General features: G+C 48.4%; 1 protein-coding gene and 1 long non-coding RNA gene across 2 annotated transcripts in view; one reads left to right on the forward strand and one right to left on the reverse strand.

Annotated features, from left to right (window-relative positions):
* The window catches only part of CDA (cytidine deaminase), a 24,401-nt gene extending 20,170 nt beyond the window's left edge, over positions 1–4,231 (reverse strand). Inside the window, exon 1 of the mRNA XM_006042262.4 lies at positions 3,852–4,231. Within this exon, the coding sequence (XP_006042324.1) occupies positions 3,852–4,005 (154 nt within the window). The 5' untranslated portion in view covers positions 4,006–4,231. The remainder of the gene's footprint in view (positions 1–3,851) is intronic.
* LOC123332247 lies at positions 3,309–14,826 on the forward strand. Its single transcript, XR_006549062.1, has 2 exons — positions 3,309–3,447; positions 14,207–14,826. It is a non-coding gene; the product is annotated as an uncharacterized LOC123332247 (long non-coding RNA).
* Positions 14,827–18,748: the final 3,922 nt, after the last annotated feature.

Genomic DNA, 18,748 nt, shown 5'->3' on the forward strand with positions numbered 1-18,748 from the left:
GCCCTACCAGGTTTGCTCTGGTTGTTCAAGGTCCCCTCCTCTCCAAGCCCGGCCTTCCTGCCATCTGCTCTCCCTTTCCTTCTAAGTAAGGAGACCCAGGTGTTCTGGTGAATACCCTCCATCGGTCCCCTCTCCTCAGCACAATTCTCTCTGCCCCCTTCTGCACATCCATGCTGCAGTGAGGGGCAGCAGAAGGAGCAAGGAATTTGGAAACAGATAAAACTGATCCTCAGTTACCCATTTGTAAATGCGCATTTGGCTCTTGGTTAGGTCTGCTTGTTACCTCCACACTCCTCCTGGAAGTAACAGATCACTCCCTGCAGGAGGAGTGTCTGCAGGAGGCGGAGCCTGTGTATGAATCCGCCGGCTCCATCATTCTATTCCACTGTGACAGCAGTGATTGGCCCAGGGATGTGCACGTGACTGGAGAGGGACCAATCAGAGCCCTTCCTTGGAATTTTTCCACCTTGAGCTAGTGGGAAAGAATTCTTCCTTCTCTGCTTTTAAGGCTGGAAGAATGTAAACTAGGGATGCCTGAGCTCATGCTCCTTTTGCCTGGAGAAAGCCCACCTTTAGATAAGAGAAAGGAACCAGCATCCAGGATAAGGAAGAGCATGGTGGCCTTTGAGTTCCTGGATCCAGCTGTCCCTGAGGCAGGATCTACTTTTGCCCATTATGGTTCTGGTTGGTTTCATGTATTTGCAACTCGAAGTGCTCTAATGCATGTGACACCCATTGTCTCCTCTCATTGGTGGCTATGAAATTGCAAAAGATCTTTCATAGAAGTGTTTGTGTGTGAGTGTGTGTGTGTGCTCAGTCACTCAGTTGGGTCTGACTCTTTGCGACCCCATGGACTGTAGCCCACCAGGCTCCTCTGTCCATGGGATTTTCCAGGCAAGAATACTGGAGTAGATTGCCATTTCCTCCTCTAGGGATCTTCCTGACGCAGGGATAGAACCCACCTCTCCTTCATCTCCTGCACTGGCAAGCAGATTCTTTACCCCTAAACCACCTGGGAAGCCCCATAGAAGTGTTTGCTGCTGCTACTGCTAAGTCGCTTCAGTCATGTCTGACTCTGTGCGACCCCATAGACGGCAGCCCACTAGGCTCCCCCATCCCTGGGATTCTCCTGGCAAGAACACTGGAGTGGGTTGCTATTTCCTCCTCCAATGCATGAAAGTGAAAAGTGACAGTGAAGTCACTCAGTCATGTCCGACTCCTAGGGACCCCATGGACTTCAGCCTACCAGGCTCCTCCGCCCATGGGATTTTCCAGGCAAGAGTACTGGAGTGGGGTGCCATTGCCTTCTCCGATAGAAGTGCTTAGAGAAGGCTTAGTCCATTGTAGTTATTAATATGACTGTTGGTCCCTGCCCACGATGTCCCCAGCACCATCCAACTCTGTCTCATCCTTCCCCTGGTCTCCCTGGCTGGAAACCCTAGAATGATATTCTTTCCTTTTATTCTCATATCGCCCACCCTAGGTCCAGTCCATGTGTCCTGTACAACCCTCCCAGATAATTCCTTCCTCTTCACCCCACTTGCCGGTGACCTAGGCCAAGCCACTCTCTCGTACATTCAACGAGCCTGAACTATAGGCCAGGCAACATGCAGTCATCGAGCAAGACACGCATCACCCCCTTGACGCTCTTCCCTCTGCCCCCGTCCTCCCTGAGCACCTGTCAGATGCACTGTCCTCAAACCCCCTTTCATGTCACTTTTCTTGGCTCCCTACTTTCTACCTCATCAAATCTCAGTGTCTGCACTTGGCCTTCAAAAGTCCTCCACAATCTGCCTCTAAGCCATCACCATCATGCCATTAATGGGAGTGATAGAAGCAGTCACTAGCGGTGACAGTCCTATCGTGGGCCAGAAACTGTGTGCTAAGCACCGTCGCCCCTTTAAAGGCATGAGCTCATGGAAAGCTTCACACCCAGGGGTGAAATCTGACATCTTTCATGACTGAGGCGGCAGGGGCACCACCCACCAGGGAGGACCGCTGGGCCAGGAACACCAGCTCTGCTCACAGCCATCCTGAAAGGCGGGCCCTGTGAGCCTCCGTTTACAGATGTGTAAGCTGAGACTGAGGAGGGTTAGCCTGGGGTCACACACAGTCAAGAAATAGCAGTGCCGATGCAAACTCAGGAGACTCTAACTCCTCCAGGGCCTGTACCCCATCCCATAATGCCTCCACAAATGCCCACCGCTCGACCCTTTTCCTGGTGACGTCAGGTCCTTCCCTGCCATTTAAACAGGTCCCACCTCTGCTCACTTCAGCTGTTCTCTCCTACAGTCGTTGGCTGAGGCTCCCACTTGGAGCCATGGCCTGTACAAGAGGAGTGGAGACCTCCATGGGGGCAGGGACCGTCATTTCTGCTCCCAGCGGCATCTCCAGCACTTGATACATTATCTAGCACATAATTGGTGCTTGGCAAACATGTGTTGAATGAATAGATCAATGCAAGGATGGGGAGGGCCCCTCTCTGTACACCATCCATAGGAGATATGGAGGTGCTGGAGGAATCAATAGCGGATTGCATGTTCAAGGCCCTGAGCCTGTGGGTTGCAGTGTTGTTTGAGGTAGCGGTTAATGTTTAATGCTCATTTGAGCCACTGGGCCAGGCCTGAATTTCCACATGATACTCAGAGATTTTTGTATCCCCCACAGGAAGGCTAACTTGGGAGTCAGGGAAACTCTAAGTTCCAATCTCAAAAGGCAAGGGATGAGATGAACATCAAGGACAGCCCAGAAGGGCCACCATAGAGGGGGAGGTGTGGGACTCCAGCCAGGCTCCCAGCTGAACAGTGGTGGGGGCAAGGGGCTCACATTTGAGCCGGGGGTGCTTGGAGTAGGTGTGGGCTACCAATGAGATTACACATGTAAGCCTCTGGTCCTTCAGATGGCTGCCGCCAGGTGGAAGGGGGATTCTGGGCGGCAGGACTGGGCTGGACTAGGGATTCGCATCTATTGTCTGGACCAGTTCTCATCTGCGTGGGGCAGCAGTGGGAATGCGGGGGGAGGGGCAATTGGCATTTCCGCTTACCCGCCACCTCCACGCCCTGTTCCCCGCTGTCATTAAAGGGGATGTCCGTAAGCTTAGCAAAAACAAGTCTGAATTATTGTTCAAGTGAGCTTTTCTATGAAGCCAGCAAACCAAAGAAAAGTCTCTTAGGAACAGATTAGTGCCGGCTCAGATTCCTGTCTCTCTCTCCCCAGGTGGGCACTCAATACTGGCCACCTGAACCCCACTTGGCTCCTTTTCTGCAAGCCCGGCACTCGACTAAGGAGTCAGCCCTGGATTACTCGATCTCACGCCCAGCCAGCCCCCTGGTGGTGGGTGACAGGAAGAAAGCAGGGTTTGGGGCGCCCTTGCCCTGGTCACTGAAACCTGTGAGACCTCGAGCAAGCCATGTCACCTCTCTGGACCTTCTTCACTACAAAAAATGGGTATAACTCCTAAGTTGATGGGTGGGGGTTGGGGGCGGTGAGGACTTGCACATGTAGCCTTGAAGTCTTTGCGGGGTGCCAGACACAGAGGCGGGGCTCAGGAAGTGTTAACCCTCTCCCTCCCGGCTCCAGCGGGAGCTGCCCGAGGCTCTGCATTTGTGGCCTCCCCTTCGCCCCTTCCTTCCCCATCTCGCCTCCGCTTCCCAGGCCCCCCAGGAATGGAAAGCCATGGGGCTTGAGCAGTATATTCATCCCGGCCGTCTGGAACAGCAGGCAGGGCCGGGGGGTGTGGCGGCCTTGCCCAGCGGAGAGGGGAGACGGAGCACCCCTGTCGCCCGTCTGCGTCCTCCTCTGACCTCCCGCCCAGGCTGCCGCGGAGGGGACCCCCCAGGCGCCGCCCTTACCCGAGAAGATCCTGCCGTCCCCGGTGAGGAGAGCGGCCCCCACGGGGAAGCGGCTGTAGGGGCAGTAGGCGGACTTCTTGGCCTCTTGGCAGGACAGCAGCAACCGCTGGACGTGCTGGGGCTCCAGGGCGAGGCTGGGACACTCCTGGGCCATGTCGATCCACCGGGGCCGGCGGAGAAGCGGAAAGCGAGCTCGCAGCCGGTGTGGGCTGGGCCCCACCGCGACTGCAGCTCCTCCCCCCGGGGTGTGTCCTTGCCGGGAGGCCGCCAGGTGCGCGCCCCTGGGGGTGCTGGGCAGGGCGGGTGAGGGAGAGGGCTGGGGACAGAAGGTGTGTGTGTGTCTGTGCTCGTCCCAGCGTGGATGCCCAGGGTCTACGGGTGCCTTATACGCTCCCTTGGGGACCACTCCCACTGCTGGCACGCTCTGATTAGTCAGAGGGTCAGGGGACGGGTGCCACTGTGTCGGATGTGACTGTGGACACTCTGGCTTCAGGGAAGAGGCCGTGGAGTGGTCAGTTTGTGGTCTGGGAAATCCAAGCTCCAAGTGTTGACCACCCTGTTTGTTGAGTGACTCCTTCAGTGAGGGGTGTGGTGAGACTGAAAGGGCAGGGCTGGGGCAGCCCACTGGCTTCCTGAGTCAGGGAGTGTGAGGTGCAGCCAGAAGACCAAGTTGCTTCTTTATTTACACTCATCCTCCTTCCAATTCCTCTTTGTCCCAACCCAGAAAGTAAAAAGATCTCAGCTGGCGAGAATCTCTGAGCTCATCTACTTAGGATGCCTCACTTTGTTGTTGTTGGCAGAATAGACATTGGGCTGCTGGTAAAAGAAGTGAGTTTGCATCCTGGCTCCACTACTTCCCATTTGTACCACCATTGGCAGTGACTTGACCTCTCTGAATCGGTTTCCTCATCTGTACGGTGAGGCTAGTGATCATCTCTTTCCTCCATTCTGGGATTATAGGAGAGCTCACACTTTGGAGTTGAGTTGAATTCCAGTTCTGCCATTAATTAGCTGTATGACCTTGAGAAGTTAACGCCACCTCTCTAAGTCTCAGTTTTCTCTTCTGTAAAGTGGGTGCACTAACAGAATCTTGTAGAGTTGTAATGAGGATTGAATGAGATATGAAGTGTTATGGTGAACATGGCTGGAGGATCCCATGAGGTCATGATGTGAACACCCATGCAAACTGGGATTCTATCCTTAAGTGATTTGATCAGGATGACACAGGAGGGGCAGAATACAGCTGGGGCATCCAGAGGCATCCACGTGTCCCCAGACACGTCTGCAGAAGAATCTGCGTCTTCTCTCAGCTTAGATGGGTGGTGTGGGGAAGAGGAAAAGGAAAGGGGAAGGGAGGGGGGAAATGAGGCAGCAGCTTCACGCTCTGCCTGCTGACATCTCTGGTTCTGTGGCCCAGCATCTCTGTGTCCTGGGCCTGGGGTGCTCAGCCTCATGAAATCACAAGACCTCCGGCCACAGAGATTCCTCTCCCCCACCCTCCCTCCCCTTCTTCTGATCCCCCACCCCCTTTCCACACATCCACCTTTGCATCTAGAGTGGCTTCTAGATCTGAGGCAGGGCTGGCTCAGAGAAAAGAGCAGGTGGGCTCCTGTGCCTTCCTATTCCTGTGCAGCCCAGGCACCCCAAGGCCCTGCCCTCAAGGCTTGAGGGGAGAAAGCAAAGGTTGTTCTGGGACCATGTGTGCCCACTTGACACGGGAATAATTCTAAAGCTTTTCGTGGCCAAGTAGAATCCCAATTGGGAAAAAGAGTTATGTGCCCTGCTGGCCTGCCAGGTCTGTCAGAGACCTCACTGAGCAGTCCTGTTCCTGTCCCCTGCCCTGTCTTAACTCACCCCAGCTCAGCTTTGTGGCCCTACCCAGGCCAGGGACTGGACTCCTAGGCTCCACAGTTCCAAGAGAACATGGATGACCTCCAGGCTACTTATGGCTCTTGGAGCCTTCCAAGCTCATTACCTACCCATGGTCATAAACGGAGACAGTGACCATTGCATACCCAGCTGTGTGGAGCTTGAGAGTCAACAGCGGTTCTAGAATTCCTTATAGAAGGGGTTTGGGATGATCAACTAGATAGAAGGGGAGAGTAGGACTGGAAATTTGCTTAGAGTTAAGTTCTAAATCAACAATATATATTTTTGACTGTGCCACGTGGGTTGCAGGATCTTTGCTCCCCAACCAGAGATTGAACCCAGGGCCCTGGCAGTGAAAATGCTGAGTCCTAGCCACTGTACTTGGAAGAAAAGCTATGAACAACCCAGACAGCATATTAAAAAGTAAAGATATTACTTTGCCAACAAAGGTCCATCTAGTCAAAGCTATGGTTTTTCCAGTAGTCATGTATGGATGTGAGAGTTGGACTGTAAAGAAAGCTGAGCACCAAAGAATTGATGCTTTTGAACTGCGGTGTTGGAGAAGACTCTTGAGAGTCCCTTGGACTGCAAGGAGATCCAACCAGTCCATCCTAAAGGAAATCAGTCCTGAATATTCATTGGCAGGACTGATGCTGAAACTGAAACTCCAATGCTTTGGCCACCTGATGCGAAGAACTGACTCATTTGAAAAGACCCTGATGCTGGGAAAGACTGAAGGTGGGAGGAGAAGGGGACGACAGAAGATGAGATGTCTGGATGGCATCACGACTCAATGGACATGAGTTTGGATAAACTCTGGGAGTTGGTGATGGACAGGGAGGCCTGGCGGGCTGCAGTCCATGGGGTCTTAAAGAGTTGGACACGACTGAGTGACTAAACAACAACAAGGCCGTACCGGAGTAGGGTGGGCTCCTAATCCAAAATGACTGGCATTCTTCTTTTCAAATTGTATTTATTTATTTATTTTTGGCTGCACTGGGTCTTTGTTGCTGCGACCAAGCTCTCTCTAGCTGTGGATACGGGGGCTACTCCTCTAGTTGTGGTGTGAGGGCGTCTCACTGTGGTGGCTTCTCTTACTGCAGATCACGGGCTCCAGAGCGCAGGCTCAGTAGTTGCAATGCAGGGGCTTAGTTGCTCTGTGGCAGGTGGAATCTTCCTGGACCAGGAATCGAACCTGTGCCCCTGCATTGACATAGGTGTATTCTTAAATCACTGGACCATTTTAGGGAAGTCCTAAAATGACCGATCTTCTTATAAGAAGCTGATCATGTGAAGATACAGAGACACATGGAGAATACTACGTATAGATGGAGACAGAGATTGGAGTAATGCTCCTACAAGCCAGGGATTGCTGGGCATCACCAGAAGGTGGGAGAGAGGCATGGAACAGATTCTTCCTCCTAGCCCTCAAAGGAACCAACACTGCTGACACCTTGAGTCTGGACTTCTAGCCTCCAGAAGTGTGAAGGGTTGCATTTCCATTGTTTTAAGCTGCTCAGTTTCTGGTACTTTGTTATGGTGGCCCTAGGAAACTAATAAGTGGGTATAGCAAATGCTGCCAGTGCTTCCCCTGTACCCTTAGCCACCCCAGAGGTCACCTCCAGCTTTCATGGAGAGATCCTGGCTGCCAAGCTTAAGCATACCCTGGGCTCAGCCTATACTTAATACCTTAAGAAATGTTAGGGAATTAGCACCCTTAGAGGGATTAGGATCCATCATTTATCAAGGATCCCCAAAATCAGTAAGAAAAAGATGAATGTTTCAGGATAGTAAGATAGTATGCAGAAGACTTGAACAATTTTACAGAAGAAATGGGGGTGAAAAGAAGTCTGTAAGTTTCTAAGATTTCAGTTCAGTTTAGTTCAGTCGCTCAGTCATGTCCAGCTCTTTGCAACCCAATGGACTGCAGCACACCAGGCTTCCCTGTCTATCACCAACTCCAGGAGCTTACTCAAACTCATGTCCATCATCGAGTCGGTGATGCCATCCAACCATCTCATCCTCTGTCATCCCCTTCTCCTCCTGCCTTCAATCTTTCCCAGCATCAGGGTCTTTTCTAATGAGTCGGCTCTTCTCATCAGGTGGCCAACATATTGGAGCTTCAGTTTCATCATTGTACAAATTAACTGGGGGCTTCCCCGTGGTCCAGAGGTTAAGGATCTGCCTGCCGGTGCAGGAGGTGCAGGTCGATCCCTGGTCCGGGAAGATTCCACATGAGGCAGGGCAACAAAGCCAGCACACCGTAGCTACTGCGCCTGCGCGCCTAGAGCCTGTGCTCCACAACAGGAGAAGCCATGGCAACGGGAAGTCCCTGCTCACTGCGATTAGAGAAGGCCTGTGAGCAACGGCAAAGACCCAGCTCCTCCATTCGTGGGATTCTCCAGGCAAGAATACTGGAGTAGGTTGCCATTTCCTTCTCCAGGGGATCTTCACGATGAAGAGATCGAACCAGGGTCTCCTGCATTGCGGGCAGACGCTTTACCATCTGAGCCACCAGGGAAGCCCGGCACAGCCAAAAGCCTTCTGATAGTCTTGTCTATGAAGTTAATTGAACAAAACTCCTTAATTAAAAAAAAAAAAAGATTTATTTAAGTTTTTTTTTAGCACAGCCAAAAATAATTAAATCTTTTTTAAGAAATTGAGGAGTTTTGTTCAATTAATTTCATAGACAAGGCTATCAGAAGGTTAAAAAACTGGGAAAGAGAAAAAAGGTGGGAAAGAACTCTTTTCCACGGCTGCTACTAAGTTGTTAAGTCACTTCAGTCGTGTCTGACTCTGTGCGACCCCATAGACGGGAGCCCACCAGGCTGCCCCGTCCCTGGGATTCTCCAGGCAAGAACACTGGAGTGGGTTGCCATTTCCTCCTCCAATGCATGAAAGTGAAAAGTGACAGTGAAGTCACTCAGTCGTGTCTGACTCCTAGCGACCCCATGGACTTCAGCCTACCAGGCTCCTCCGCCCATGGGATTTTCCAGGCAAGAGTACTGGAGTGGGGTGCCATTGCCTTCTCCATTTCCATGGCTAGATGGTAACAAATGAATAACACAGTGACTGTGTGACAAAATCATGGCAAATTAACAAGAAAAAGACAGGAAATTCTGTGGAAAGATGGACAAAGATGATGACTAGGCAATTTACAGAAAAGGAAATGCACATGGCCAGGAAGTGTTTGCTCAACCTTCTTAGAGTCACAAAAATGAAATTGACATAACGAGATGTTACTTTACATCCATCAAAATGGCAAAAAGAAAAAATAAAGTAGTAGAAGGAGAAGTACAGGAAAAGAGAAGGTGAGACTGGCCCTCTCTGGTACTGCTGCTGGAATTTCAAACTATTGATACTTCTGGAGAGCAATCTAGCAGGACTTAATGAAATTATGTGTGAGTTTAACCTTGAGATTCATTGATCTCACCCCTAGGTAAACTGAGACACTCTCACATGTACCCGTAAAGGAATATGTATTAGGATATTTTCTGAAAAGTTATAAAGTGTTAGTTTTCACTTTCAAGTCTTTCATTCAGCTGGAATTAAAATTGTTATTAGTTCTGTTTGAGGTAGAGGTCCATTTTAACTTTTTTGCCATATGGATACCCAGTGATGCCAGTACCACTAATTGAATACTCCAGGTTCAATTCCTGGGTCGCAGAGTTCCCTTGGAGAAGGGATGGGCTACCTACTCCAGTATTCTTGGGCTTCCCTGGTGGCTCAGATAGTAAAGAATCCACCTGCAGTGTGGGAGACCTGGGTTTGATCCCTGGGTTGGGCAGATCCCCTGGAGGAGGACATGGCAGCCCACCCCAGATTCTTGCCTGGAGAATCCCATGGACAGAGGAGCCACAGAGTGGCTCAGAGTCAGACACAACTGAGCGACGAAGCACATCCTTTCTCCAAAGTGCCACAAGGACAGCCATGTCAAATTTCAATTCTATATGTGAGTAGGAAAGGTTTTGGACTCTCTAGTACGTTCCACTGGCGAATTTTTCCACTCCGGCTCCCATACCATACCTGTCTTTGTGTGTATTTGTTTGTCTGCACTGGGTCTTAGTCGCAGGATCTTCCGTCTCCATGTGGCATACAGGATCATTTAGCTGAGGCAGTTGAGCTCTTAGTTCTAGCGTGTGGGATCTAGTTCCTCAATCAGGGCTCGAACCCTGGCCCCCTGCATTGAGAGTGTGGAGTCTTATCCACTGGACCACCAGGCAAGTTCCATCATACTGTCTTTACTATAACTTTATAATAAAGATTGATTTCTGGAGAAGGAAATGGCAACCCACTCCAGTATTCTTGCCTGGAGAATCCCAAGGATGGAGGAGCCTGGTGGGCTGCTGTCTATGGGGTCACACAGAGTTGGACACGACTGAAGTGACTTAGCAGCAGCAGCAGCAGCAGCAGATTTCTGGAGTCCAAATACCCTCACCTTCCTCCACACCCCTGCCACTTGGGCCTTTGCTCTTCTCCATATGTTTTATAATTAATTTTTCATTATCTGCTAAAAACTCTAGCCTCTGAAGGAATTTCTAAAAAGTTGGAGTAATGTATTCTTTGACTTTTGGGAAGAATTTTCCTGTAAAACCATACTGAGCCTCATGTTTTCTTTTAAGAAAAAAAAGTAAACCATCAACTGAATTTCTTTACATATTATAGAGCTATCTGGGTTTTCTATTGCTTCTTAAGTCAGTTTTAGTAAACTGTGTGTGTGTGTGTTTTTAAAGCTTTTGTCAATTTCATCTAAATTTTCAAAAGTGCTGACATAAAGTTAAACATGGTATTCTCTTATTATTGTTGAAATTTTTGATATTGTCAGTCTTTGTCTGTGATTTAGCGCATAGCTGATCTTTGTGAATGTCCCATAGGTACAGGAAAGCTTGTGTATTTTAGGTTTGTTGGACATAAATTTCTATGTGATGTTTGGGACTTATTAATCATGCTCTTAAAAAAATTATACCTTTCTTATTTGTGTTTAATTGGTTTGTCAGTTTGGGGGAGAGTTCTAACTACAACTATTCATTATATATGTGTTCACTATATATACTTTTCATATATCCTATCAGATTTTGCTTTATTTTTGAAGCATCTTATATCATCTTTTGGTGATATATATTTGTGATCATTATATCTTTTTGATTTATTGTATATTTATGTATAACGTCCCTTTTTGTTTCTCATGATTAAAAAAAACACCCTATATCATTTCTCCTGATATTAATGTTAACATTCTAGAAATCCTCTTTATTTTAGGAGTTTACTGTGTCATAGACGCCTTTGGCAGCCTGGTGAGTCTATAAACCTCTTTTTTTCCCTCTCCTTTGGTCATGTTGCACAGCTTATGGGATCTCAGTTCCCTGACCAGAGACTGACCCCGGGCCATGGCAGTGAAAGCCTAGTATTCTAACCACAAGTCATCCAGGGAACTCCCCTACAAACTGTTGTGGCAATCCAAACCCAAGTTGGCAAAGAATTTCCTGACACAGACTATTTCAGAAAGGAGCGAGCTTATTAAGAGCAAGGAGCAAAGACAATGAAGGCCCTGCAAATGCAGCAGCCCAACCTCCTGATGGACCAGGGAGAGAGAACAGTTTTCATGGATTAGTAGCCAATGTTTATAGCCTCAAGACCAAGAAAATTCTTGCTGGAAGGCTGGCATTAGGTGATTGGTTAGGGAGCTATAGGGTGAGTACTGGGGTGGGCATTTTTGCCTAGTATGAGATCAGGAGAGACAAGAAAGTCTTCCTCAGTGATCAGTACAAAGAAATAGAGGAAAAGAATAGAATGAGAAAGACTAGAGAGCTCTTCAAGAAAATTAGAGATACCAAGGGAACATTTCATGCAAAGATGGGCTCGATAAAGGAGAGAAATGGTAGGGACCTAATAGAAGCAGAAGATATTAAGAAGAGGTGGCAAGAACACACAGAAGCACAACCCAGATAATCACGATGGTGTGATCACTCACCTAGAGCCAGACATCCTGGAATGTGAAGTCAAGTGGGCCTTAGGAAGCATCACTACAAACAAAGCTAGTGGAGGTGATGGAATTCCAGTTGAGCTATTTCAAATCCTAAAAGATGCTGTGAAAGTGCTGCACTCGATATGCCAGCAAATTTGAAAAACTCAGCAGTGGCCACAGGACTGGAAAAGTCGGTTTTCATTCCAATCCCAAAGAAAGGCAATGTCAAAGAATGCTCAAACTACCACACAATTGCACTCATCTCACATGCTAGCAAAGTAATGCTCAAGTTCTGAAAGAGATGGGACCAGACCACCTGACCTCCCTCTTGAGAAATCTGTATGTAGGTCAGGAAGCAACAGTTAGAACTGGACATGGAACAACAGACTGGTTCCAAATAGGAAAAGGAGTACGTCAAGGCTGTATATTGTCACCCTGCTTATTTAACTTATATGCAAAGTGCATCATGAGAAACGCTGGGCTGGAAGAAGCACAAGCTGGAATCAAGATTGCCAGGAGAAATATCAATAACCTCAGACATGCAGATGACACCACCCTTATGGCAGAAAGCAAAGAATAACTAGAGCCTCTTGATCAAAGTGAAAGAGGAAAGTGAAAAAGTTGGCTTAAAGCTCAACATTCAGAAAACTAAGATCATGGCATCCGGTCCCATCACTTCATGGGAAATAAATGGGGAAACAGTGGAAACAGTGACAGACTTTGTTTTTTGGGGCTCCAAAATCACTGCAGATGGTGATTGCAGCCATGAAATTAAAAGACGCCTACTCCTTGGAAGGAAAATTATGACCAACCTAGATAGCATATTAAAAAGCAGAGATGTTACTTTGCCAACAAAGGTCCATCTAGTCAAGGTTATGGTTTTTCCAGTAGTCACGTATTGATGTGAGAGTTGGACTATAAAGAAAGCTGAGCGCCGAAGAATTGATGCTTTTGAACTGTGGTGTTGGAGAAGACTCTTGAGAGTCCCTTGGACTGCAAGGAGATCCAACCAGTTCATCCTAAAGGAGATCAGTCCTGGGTGTTCATTGGAAGGACTGATGTTGAAGCTGAAACTCCAATACTTTGGCCACTTGATGCGAAGAGCTGACTCGTTTGAAAAGTCCCTGATGCTGGGAGGGATTGGGGACAGGAGGAGAAGGGGACGACAGAGGATGAGATGGTTGTATGGCATCACCAACTCAATGGACATGAGTTTGAGCAAATTCCAGGAGTGCTGCAGTCCATGGGGTCACAAAGAGTTGGACATGACTGAGCAACTGAACTGAACTGAACCGATGGGGTCAGGAAGCCTGTGGGTGATGATCAGGGAGGCTTTTGGCAGAGGTGACATAGGAGCTCAGTCAGCTTCAGAGGCAACCTTGTTTCTGGTTTTTGTGTCCATGGCTTTAGTACAAGGCCTTGCAGGATTTTCAAGGCAGGACTCCACATAAATCTCTTTTCAAATTTTTTAAAAAAATATTTTTATTTGTTTATTTATTTGGCTGCCCAGGATCTTAAGTTTTGGCATGTGAGATCCTTTTAGTTGTGGTGTGTGGGATCTAGTTCCCTGACCAGGGCATTGGGAGCATGGAGTCTTGGACCACCAGGAAAGTCCCTCCAAATGTTTTAAATGTTCAGAATTATGAGCAAGCTGAAAAGTGAAAGTGTTAGTTGCTCAGCCACATCTGACTCTTTGCGACCCCATGAACCCCTCCCGCCAGGCTCCTCTGTCCATGCAATTTCCAAGGCAAGAATACTGGAGCGGGTTGCCATTTCCTTCTCCAGGGGATCTTCCTGACCCAGGGATCGAACTCAGGTCTCCTGTGTTGCAGGCAGATTCTTTACCATCTGAGCCACCAGGGAAGCCCCAAAGCAAGCTAGTTGTGAAATACAGGTACCAGAAATACAGTTACCAGAATAGTTAAAATATTTGTTTACTTTTAAGTTAATGTATTAAATAGCAAGTTCTAACAGTAAACCTAATAACTACTGTCATTTTTGAAGTTATGATAGGAATAAAATGTATTTGGGAATATTGTAATAAAATGATGTGAAAACATACACGGTTGATATTGGTGACAAAGTCACAGGAACTGTAATACTTCCGTGATTTGTTGTCTACCTTTATAAATGATGGGAGAGCTAAATTTTATTAATAGTTAGAAGTGAGTGAAAATAAGGGCATGATTTTTCCTTCCTAGTTTAGGACCCCCTGAATTGTATCCAGTGACTCAGTGGACGGGCGGGGCAGGTCCTTGTGTCTCACAGTAAGAACCCTTGCCTGGCCTTTTAATATTTTGGTTCTTTGTTGTGTGTCTGTTATCAATATCGCTTCTACAAGTCTCTGTCTCTTGATCAGACACTTCAATCCATTTATACTTACTGTAATTATTGCTATATTTTTTATTTTCCCTGCCATCTTGTTTACTATAAATATCAATTAAAATGAAGTTTGACTTATACTATAGAAAACTCCAAATGATCACGATTGAATTAAGATATAATTTTATCTCTCTTTTAGTCTAGGACTCCACAGTCATCAGGGATTCAGTTTCCACCTTCTTAGTTGTAACTTCCATCTTCAAGTTTATCTTGTGACTCAAAATTGCCGCTGGATCTTTAGCCTTCACAAACTCATTCCAAGCAGCAGGAAAGAAGGATGGTGGAAGATTTAAAAGAGGTGCACCTCTACTTTCTACTTCGTTAGCCAGAACTTAGTTATTTGGTCTCACCTAGTAGCAAAGGAAACTATGAAATGCTTTCATTTGGCTGGGCACATTGATGATCCGAATGGCATTAGGATTATTTTATTAATACTAAGGGAGAAGAGGATGGTGGACATTGAGCAGCTATCAGCAGTCTCTACTTTAGTCTCCCAACCACAGGTGTGTCCAGCTGTCAAGAGCAGTGGCTGTGAACCTTCACATATGGTCCTTGACCCATAGACGCCCGGCCTGCCATCTGGTGGCAGGTTGGTTACACTGGATTCCTTTCATCACACGAGTAGCATAGACTTGCCCTCAGTACAATAGACATTTATTCCAGCTAAGGTTTTACATTCTCTGCTGGCCGTGCTTCTGCTAGCAACTTCATTAGTAGATTTACTGAATGTCTTTTTAATAACCATGGTACTATTATACAGAGTGAAGTAAGTCAAAAAGAAAAACACTGGTACAGTATATTAACGCATATATAATGGAATTTAGAAAGATGGTAACGATGATCCTATATGTGAGACAGCAAAAGAGACACAGATGTAAAGAACAGACTTTTGGACTCTGTGGGAGAAGGCGAGGGTGGGATGATTTAAGAGAATAGCATTGAAACATGGATATTACCATATGTGAAATAGATCTCCAGTCCAGGTTTGATGCATGAGACAGGGTTCTCAGGGCTGGTGCACTGGGATGACCCTGAGGGATGGGATGGGGAGGTAGGTGGGAGGGGGGTTCAGGATGGGGGACACATGTACACCCATGGCTGATTCAGGTCAGTGTATGGCAAAAATAACTACAATATTGTAAAGTAATTATCCTCCAATTAAAATAAATTAATTAATATTAAAAAATAACTACGGTAGTCCAAATAACATTGCTTTTGACTAGAGACCTCATTTTTCAGCAAGAGAAATAAAGAAATTGGCAAATGAATGTGAAATTCACTGGTGTTATCACACACCCTTATCACCAGAATCATCCGGCTTTATGAGTGGGTGACGTGGTTAGTACTGACCGGAAGGCAACCTGTGTGAATCTGAAGTGCTGGCCCAAGTTGGCATATGCTCTGATTCAGCAGTCAATACAAGCTGATGTTTCTTTCTTTCCCAGAATCCATGGGTCAGGGAATCTTGGGCTGGATGACTTAAAAATTTTTCGCTCCCTTTTCCCAAGAGTGTGGACTCTGCTAGTTTAGAGGTCTTGGTATGCAAAGGAAGAGTGTTTCTATCAGGATATCACCGAAGTCCCATTGATTTGGAAATTGAGACTGTGAGTGCCAAGTCACTTCAGCTGTGTCCGACTGTTTGTGACCCCATGGACTGCCATGGGGTCCTCTGTCCATGGGATTCTCCAAACAAGAATACTGGAGTGGGTTGCCATCTCCTCCTCCAGGGGATCTTTCCAATCCAGGAATCGAACCAGCGTCTGCATTGGCAGGGAGGTTCTTTACCACTAGCAACACCTGGGAAGCCCAGAAATTGAGACTGACATCTGGCAGTTTCAGATTCGTCATGCCCTGGATGAGCAGGGAGGGAAAGGTGGGTGGGTGAGGATTTGTGTTGACTGGAGTGATTGATTCTAGTTATCAAGGGGGAAATACATTTGCTGTTGCACAGGAGGAACAGGGAGAAGTGTGTCCCTGGGTTCTGTGAAACCCTCTGGGGCTGCCTTCTAATTCCATGGTCAGTGGTCAAAAGTAACGGGAGATGCCAGCAACTCAGGATGAGTAGGACAACGTGGGCTCAGTTTCCTCCTGAATGAAGCTCAAGTGATCCCACCAGGTAAACACCTTTGACCACATGAGGTACTTGCTGAAGGCAAAGGAAGAATGGAATGGATAGCAGAGGAAGGATGTTATAAATGCCTCATGACCCATAGCAGAGATGAGAAGGATATCGCTTATCTACATATTCTTCCTTCCTTGCTACGCCATGCGTATAGTTAGTGATGGTGCGAACTGTCTTTCTCCTTCTACCGTTTACTTTGTTTATTTTTGGCTGTCCTGCGTCTTTGTTATTGGCACAGGCTTTCTCTGGTTGTGGTGAGAGGGGTCTACTCTCTGCTGCGGTGTGCAGCCTTCTCACTGAAGTGGCTTCTCTTGTTTAGGAGCGCAGGCTCTAGGCATGCAGGCTTCAGTAGTTGGGGTGCACGGGCTTAGTTGCACCAAGGCATGTGGGATCTTCCTGGACCAGGGATTGAACCCGTGTCCCCTGCACTGGCAGGTGGACTCTTATCCACTGTACCATCAGGGACGTTCACTGGGACCATTTTGTAAGGCGTGGTTGTTGGTGGGAAAGTTCACAGTTCAGTGCTTCTCTCGTTGCAGAGCCCAGGCTCTAGATCTCATGCTCAGTAGTTACCATATGTGGGCTTGGCGTGTGGGATCTTCCAGGACCAGGGATCGAACTTGTGTCTCCTGCACTGGCAGTGGATTCTTTACCGCTGAGCCACCAGGGAAGCCCCCATCTGATCCTTTCTTGAGTCCCTATCCTTCCTAATCTTCCTATCCTATCTTCCTGGGGCCCCCGGACAACAGACCCCAAGCTCCAAACATCCCAGGGGAGCTCCCAGGCCAGGCCTTTCCCCATTGGGAGCCCAGGGACAGGGGGGTTGAGGGCGGCGCTGGTGCAGGAGGGACAACTCCTCTGGAACGCTCTGCAGTGGCCTACTCTGGGTAGCACCAGGCACTTGCAGATTAATTTTTAACATGGCCCAGGGGAGTCCAAAGGGCTGAGTTCCTGCCCCTGAGATCATGAGATCCCATTCCCTTCAGGGGTCTCTGGGAGGGGCCGAGGCTGGCCTGCGGGGGAGGCGGCAGGAGGGCAGGACCCCCCAAGATGTGCCAGATGGCTTCTGCGGTATCTGCCTGCCCTCACCAGTCACAGCCGTGAGCCCAAGGGGAGGAGGAGTCTATCTTCCCTGGGAGGGCCACCAGGTAAAACCCCAGAGAGGACCCAACACTGCGGCCGGATCTTGTAGGAGGCTGACACCGTGCAGGGCCCTGAGCTCAAGGCTGCTGTGCCCCCATTTCTTTGGTTATAGGAAACAGCTTTCATTCAGCCTCCGTGAACCTCCCTGAGTTCCGATGGGCAGATGCAAGCAGCTGTTACTGAGGGAAGGAAGGGGATGCGAGACCAGGGAGAAAGAGTCAAGAGCAGCCTTGGGGCAAGGTCCTGTTTCCCTGCCAATGGACACACACAACAGCATTTTTGAGCTGCTTTTCAGACACTGAAAGCCCGTCCACGTGGCAGAAGTTGTGGTCTGCTGCCCACGAGCACGTAGACCGCAGACCAGTTAAACCTGAGGTTGACTCCTGCGAACCTCACTGCCACCCCATCAGAAGACTGTCCACGAGCTGATCACACCCTCCTTTATAATAAAACTTGTCACTATCTTCCCCAAGTTGGGCCATGGTTTTGAGGGTTTTAGCCTGCTCTGTCTCCCTCTTCTCGGCAAAGCAATAAAACTATCTTTTCCTACTTCACCCAAAACTCTGTCTCTGAGAAGAGGGAACAGCTTGAACAGTGGCTCAAAGATGGTGTCCGCTTCTGTTTCCCTACAGCGATTAATGGTAAAATCTTCTGTTTCTGTTTTTGGCAATGCTGCCGAGCATGTGGGATCTTAGTTCCTTGACCAGGGGTGGAAACCATGTCTCCTGCAGTGGAAGCTTGGAGCCCTAACCACTGGACTGCTAGGGAATTCCTTAATGGTAAGATCTCTAAAGTGTCACGTGTGTGGCTTTGTTCTGGGGACGGCAGAAGAGGATGCTGGGGAGGGTATTCTAAGCCCTGGCCAGCTGAAGATCAAACACACCCCAAATGATTGATTGAAACAGGCAACTGTGAAAGGAAACTGTCCCAGTTTGACGGGTGCCCGTCAAGTGTGAGGTCCTGCTCTGCCTGCTGTGATAATTGACCATCTTCACAGCCACCCCACAAGGAAAGAGGGCTGCCCATGGTACAGATGAGGACACTGAGGCTCTGAGAGGTGAAATCAGTGGTGCGGGGTCCATTGTGAGCAACACAATGGCAGAACCAAGATTTGACCCAAGATTTTTATGACTCTAAATGACATCCAGGGAGAGGAGAACAGGAGAGGAAAACAAAACATCTGGCAAAAATGCAGATGCATTTTGCTCCTGCTCCTGGGCAGCTCAGTGGAGCTTGGGCCGTTTCCATAGCAGGGCTGATTCTTCAAAGGGAGGGGCTTCCTGCTCTCCCTGAGGTGGGCTCTGGGGTGCAGAGGGTCCTCCTGCTACACCAGCTAGGGGGCCCAGGAAGCAAACTGCCTGCAGCCTCCACGCTCAGGGAGACCACATTCTCCTGGTTTCCCCCCTACTTTGCTGT

The sequence above is a fragment of the Bubalus bubalis genome, chromosome 2 (assembly GCF_019923935.1).
Source record: "Bubalus bubalis isolate 160015118507 breed Murrah chromosome 2, NDDB_SH_1, whole genome shotgun sequence".
Taxonomy (NCBI): Eukaryota; Metazoa; Chordata; class Mammalia; order Artiodactyla; family Bovidae; genus Bubalus; species Bubalus bubalis.